Genomic DNA, 6,000 nt, shown 5'->3' with positions numbered 1-6,000 from the left:
CCCGCGGAGCCGAGTGGCTCTGCGGCCCCGCCGACGGGGCGGGCTGGCTGCGGGGCCGCGCCGCGGAAGGTAGGGGAGGCGGCTCCGGCCCCGCCGTGCTGCGACCTGAGCGCGTGTGGGCGGGGTGCGCCCCTGAGCCGGGATAAATAGCGGCTGGCGCGGCTGACAGCCCGGCCCGGGGCGCGCGGGACCGGCGGCTGCGCTTCGCGGTAGCGCCGGAGAAAAAAAGTTGAGGCTCTCGGTGACTCCGCTCGGAAGCCCCGCTCCCGCCCCCCTAGCCCGGACCGAGGTTTTTGTTTCTTCGTCTCGATTTTCCCGAGTGGGAGACGGAGGAAGAAGGGGAGGACCGGAGAGCCCGAGCCGCGCTTTCCCCCGCTCTCTCGGCGCGGCGCAGCGCAGGGGCGATGCTGGAAGGCGCCGCGAGTTCGCAGCGTGCGTTCAGGGCAGCGGGAGGCGCGTGAGCTCCAGCAGCAGCCGCTGCCCCCTCCGCCCGCCCCGCGCGCCGCCGCCGGAGGAGGCTGCCCGCCCGCCCCAGCGGCCCAGGATGCGGTTTCGCCTCTTCTCCTTTGCCTTGATCATCCTGAACTGTATGGATTACGGCCACTGCCAAGCCAGCCGCTGGAGACGCAGCAAGAGAGGTGAGTGAGGAGGAGCCGCGGGGGCCGCCGTGCCCGCCCCCTGCCCGAGGCAGGTGAGCCGACCCCGGGCCGGCGGCTCCGACGGGCCCCGCTGACCGCGAGCCCCGCGCCGCTCCCGGGGTACCGAGTCCCGCGGCCGCCCCTGGGTGCCGCCGCGCGGCTCCGCGGCAGTTCGTAGTGAGCGGGGTCGCGGGGCGCGCTCTTCGGGCTGAGCGCTGGGGCTGCTCTCCGTTCTCCTCCGGACACGGCTCTGGTCCCGGCACGGCGGAGCTCTTGCAGAGGTTTTGCTTTGCTGAGTGTTGAAGTTGTGCTCAAAGGGCGCGGAGCCCTTCGAGAAACGGGGAGAAGCGGTGCGTTGGGGTCGGGTCTGTTTTGCCGAGATGCTGCTGCGGGGATTGTGGAGTTGGGAGCGGAGAGGTGTGCCAGTACAGCACCCGTGTGGCCGCAGCGCTTACTGCAGCTCTCCCCAGCTGTCAGCCGCCTGCGGGCTGCTTCCCTCTTTCTTTCTTTCTCTTTTTATCTTTTCATTTTCTGTAGGGCGAATCGCCTCCAGTATAAAGTGTTTCTGTTCTCCACGTCTTCTCAATTACATTGCCGTTCGTTTTCCCATTCTTTTCACAGCCGTTCCCCCCCATTTCCGAAGCTAAAGGAAAATCAGGTGGCTCCACCGCTAAGACGTTGGGTTTTCAGGACAGATTGCACCGAAGGGTTATTTGAGTGGGGAGGGAGCAAACGTCTACGACGTGAAGCTGGTACATATAGCAATAAAACTTGCAGAAGGAAAAGAGCTCGCGCTTCCAAACAGCCTCAGAGAAGGCACAAATAAAACTGTACAGCAATTTAGTTTTGATGGTTCTTCAACAGATGGTTTCCAGAATTTAGCTGTAGTGTGTGGCTAAAACGATAGCAGTCCTTTAAAGTGACCAGCCTATCTGTGCTAACAAAGGGGATACTGTGTCTTTAATTAAATGTGGAACTACTTAGAGTGCTGACGAGACAGCGGAGGGTGATAGCGGTATTTCTGCTTTACAACAGAGCTTAAGGGCTGCATTGTGGGAGCGCGAAATGAATAGGCATCGAGCTCGAGTTGTGTGAATTGTCCTCTGACCAAAACCTAAGCTGGTTTTAATTGATCTCATGTTCGACGATTGATCTCGGAGCAATTGTTGTGCGTGTTGAACAATTGGCTTTTCCAAGGAGATTGATTTAAATTAGTTTTCAGTTTAGTTATTGGATAAATAAGGTCGGTATTGACAGTTGACTTACTGGCACTGTTTTGTGCCATCACCTAAGGGTTCTGTTTTGTGCTTCGAAGAATGCAGCCTCTTCCAGTTAATACGGCTGAAGAAGCAAGCACAGCCAGTTTTGAGTACTGAAAGCAAAATCTAAGAATGCATTCAATACTATAATAGACATTTGCCATGACACATGCAGTCTGAAGTAATGCTTTCGTACAGGACTCAAAATTCCAATAATTTCACAATTTTTCCATATCCCATCTGCAAATAATCAGGCATTCAGTGTGGGGTACTGGCAGTTAACGTTTCTTTGGCATTCTGTTTTGTCTGTTATATGATCTCAGATGCTCCATAATATCATTTTCTTAATGAAATGAAATTTTTGGCATCAATTCAGTCTCCTGTGTGGTAGAAATCAATTGCATTCAGTCTGGAATCTGGGCAAAAATCATGTGTAGCTGACGTGTTTTTTTTTTTTTTTCTGAAAAGCAGCTGAATTGTGTATTGTGAATGTTAAGTATATATATGCCTGCATATTTGTGTGTGTGTTTGTAACTACTGTGGGATAATCCAGTAAACAAGAATTTAGTAAATTTGGGTGGACGTTTCCAGACTCCTGTATTCCCTCTCTTCTTTCAACCCTTTCTCAAACCAAGAAATCATGCGATGCTGCAGTAGAAGTGGGATGAAATACTAATGCTTAGAATGTGGCTCCTTTCTGGCATTGGTTTTTGCTCTGTTAGCAGATGCTCCTGCTTTAAAAGTTATCCTTTATATGTATCACAGTCAACAGATGCTGTGAATGCCACTACTACTCTTAGTTACTCTGGCAGCTCATTAGAGTTCTGCTGTGTCTGGTTCACACAGACCAGCCCTTACTTCTCTGGAAACACTCTAGCACCTTCTCCCCTTGGAAGTCCTGAGCCTAAGAAGGTAACTTGCCTTTCTAACGGAATCTATTCTAAAAGGGTTCTACTGAAGGGCTATGTAGCTTAAAGATCAGTAGTCCAACCTCATAGCTAGCTGATTTAATATCAGAACACATCCTTTCCCTTTCTTGTTTAGTTGTATGACTTGATTTTTCACTTCTTTGGAATACCTACTACTTGTTCATTTCAGTCTTTGGAATTCTTTCTCTGTATTGGTCAGCATAAGATGAGTGACTCCATGTCTTACAACTTCACTGATCATGGTGATGTGTGTGAGAGACCAATCATTTTTTCCTTGTCTTTGAGAAGTGAGGGGAACAACTTTCCTGAACTTCAAATCCAAATTGTAGTATGTAGAAATGAAGACTGTTAGCCTTGCTTACCAGGAGGATTGATGGTATTCTGCAAAAACATTGACTGAGAAGAGCTTGAGTTTCACTGGAAATGACCACCAAAAAATTCGTTGCTGAAGTCAATGTGATAGCAATGTCTGCATGGATGGGGAGACTTCTCTGTAGTAAGGGGATTATGTGGAGTTGATGAGACCACTGCTGGAATAGTGTAGAGATGCAAACTGGATGTATTCACATGAAGAAACTGGAATTTACCTACATCCCAGAACTCCAGGAAAAAATGTGTGGAAAATGTGTCTTTCTATTCGGCTTACAAGAGTACATATTCAAGGAGTGTGATAAAGACTACTGTACATACTCATCTGCTAGATGTTCTCATCCTGTATTGGATAAAGGCTGCATTGCTGGAATTGCATGAATGGTGAACAACAGTAGTGATGGCAAAGTATCTGCAGGTAGAAATAGGAGGAGGGCCTGGGAATGGAAAGTTCCCTGTGTCCAAGTGGCTCAGTAGAGCTCTGCATGGGGTGTTTTTAGGAGTATATATGTATATGGAGGAATGTAGTCACTGGAATCTGCTTAAATCTGTATCACCTTGTGCAAGACGGATATCTTGACCCCACATCAGTTATTAATTTGTTACATGGATTTACAGCTAGAGGAAAACTTATTTAGATATAGAGGTTTGAGATTTAGCTTTATTAATTACTTAATTACCTGAGAAGGGGATATCAGAGCCTTTCTTGTCTGTTTGTGTGATCAGGCTATAGGAAAGACTGAGGACTCAAATATTAGGGAAAAGGAACCTATGTTGAAAATGCCTTGATTAAGGCAAATACCACGTCTGCTTTACAAGAATTGTACCAACTCCAAAGAGCAGCATACTGCCTTAAACAACAACAGTCATACAGACAGAACAAAGAACACCTTTTGATTGTCCATCAGTATCCAGGCTTTTTGTCAGTTCTTATTTCTGTTTGAACTTGAAACGTGTTATGTTTGGAGGACACTGAACTTTTTGCTGGTGGGTTAAGACTTAAAATCCTTCCAGGAAGCTGTACTTTGAACTCTGTGTTTTCCTCAGGTGTTGCTTAAGTGCTGGTAACAATTTGTAAAAGACATGTTAACACTTCCTGGAGTTATTCCCCAGGTACTTGTGATCAGTAGTAAAGCTCTGGAGGGTCGCTTCTGTTCCTCAACCCTTTACTACTTAGAGTAGTTATAAAACACTCTGTGTATAAACATTGTATTGCACCAGCAAAAATATCCTAACAATGAAACCGTTGAAAAGTCAAACTTTCAAAACTTTTGGCTACTTACACCCTATTGTCTGGTAAGTCTAAGGAAGCTTCTTACACTAAAATGTCAGCAGAAACCAAAACTTGTATGAATGAAGGAATAAGGAGCTAGCTAGTGACACATTGTTACTCAGGATAATCAGCGCTCAAGCAGATTGTGAAGGTTTGCAAAGGAATGCTCTAAATCCCAGGAGTGGTGTTCAGCTTGAAAATAAGCTCTGAAGTCCAGGTACTTGGTTCAGTTGCCTGAAGTAGGATTCTAGTGCTGCTTTTGGTATTTAAGCCACCCTTCTGTGCCTGGCAGGTTTGACTGGGATGTACATGACCTTCTGGAGCAACAATTGGAGGATTCCCATTGAGCAGATCATGTGCATCTGACATCCTGATGTGTCTTTATGGTGGAAGATGAAAATGAAGAGCACGTCCCAGGGAATTAGGGATCCCCGCTAATTAGGGAAGCTAAGGAGATAGATTTCATTGTGAAACAGCATTCTTCTTTCTATCATCTGCAGTATGCAAAGACTTGTAATTACTATGATAAAATAATACCATGCTAGTATACTTTACGTAAGTTGTTGTCAGCAAAAGAAAAAAAAGACATTTCTTTTAAAAGACGGAATGTGGAAGAGGTGTTCACTACCAAAATTCAAGGCATAAAAAGAAAAACAATGGTCCTTCTGGTTTATTTTATTTTATTATTTCTCTTCCTACTTCTGCTAAGAGCCTTACTATCCCACAGAGGTCTGCTTTTCATTTCTTATGTAGCTATTTTTAATAAAAAACCCACAACAGACAAAAGAAAACCTTAACTATTGATTTGTTTTCATAGATTAGAGAGTATAGTCAAGTCAAACCTGCAGATCATCGCAGGTTACAAATTTTTCCCAGTGGACTGTACATCAAACTCAGAAACTTACAACTGAGTTGTAATACCCTTTTCCAAAATGTGTCCTTGATCATAAATTGCAGGAATGGAATTTAATTGACTACATGTAATTATCTTCAACATGAATATCATACGTTTTCTTTTATAACTGGTGGAATAGTGGTCATTGCAGTCCATGGAGCTGCTGGTACAAGTTAATTCATCCTGTTGTTAATGCCTGCCTTTGATTGGACTCCAGAAATATTAATAAAGTCAATAATTGGAAAATAAAATTACTTATTTTCCTCTATCTGTAATTTAAGTATAGTTCAGATGGGTACATCTTTGTTGTTGGTCTCTGGAATAAGCTGGATGCCAAATGAGAAGGGAACCACCACCTCCAGCTTTCTTACACTTCCTACTTCCAAATTATATTGGTGTAGCTCTGTTAAAGTTAACAGATAGTCCCTGAAAAGCTGTGCTTTCTTTTTTACTAGAGACTTGTTTAGTTTCAGACATTGTTAATATATGTATTTTGCTCTGGAAGTAATGCCTCCTATTTATTTCCATGGAAACTACAACAGTTACAAAGAGCACAATAATGGTGTTTGTTAGAGCAAATTCTCATCCACAAAATACTGTTTTTTCAACATAGTTACCATCACTAGCAGATTCACAT

At 45.1% G+C, this 6,000-nt stretch overlaps 1 protein-coding gene across 3 annotated transcripts in view; it reads left to right on the top strand.

Annotated features, from left to right (window-relative positions):
* Positions 94-6,000, top strand: part of RSPO2 (R-spondin 2) — a 101,078-nt gene continuing 95,171 nt past the window's right edge. The window contains exon 1 of one of the 3 annotated variants that reach the window (XM_021388249.1): positions 94-638. In XM_021388249.1, the coding sequence (XP_021243924.1) occupies positions 545-638 (94 nt within the window). In that variant the 5' untranslated portion in view covers positions 94-544. The remainder of the gene's footprint in view (positions 639-6,000) is intronic. The other 2 variants (XM_021388248.1, XM_021388247.1) reach the window with 2 other exon arrangements.

Source organism: Numida meleagris, chromosome 2, assembly GCF_002078875.1.
Source record: "Numida meleagris isolate 19003 breed g44 Domestic line chromosome 2, NumMel1.0, whole genome shotgun sequence".
In the NCBI taxonomy this organism is placed as follows: domain Eukaryota; kingdom Metazoa; phylum Chordata; class Aves; order Galliformes; family Numididae; genus Numida; species Numida meleagris.
Note: the sequence above shows the minus strand (reverse complement) of the source record. Positions and strands in the feature narration are given on the sequence as shown.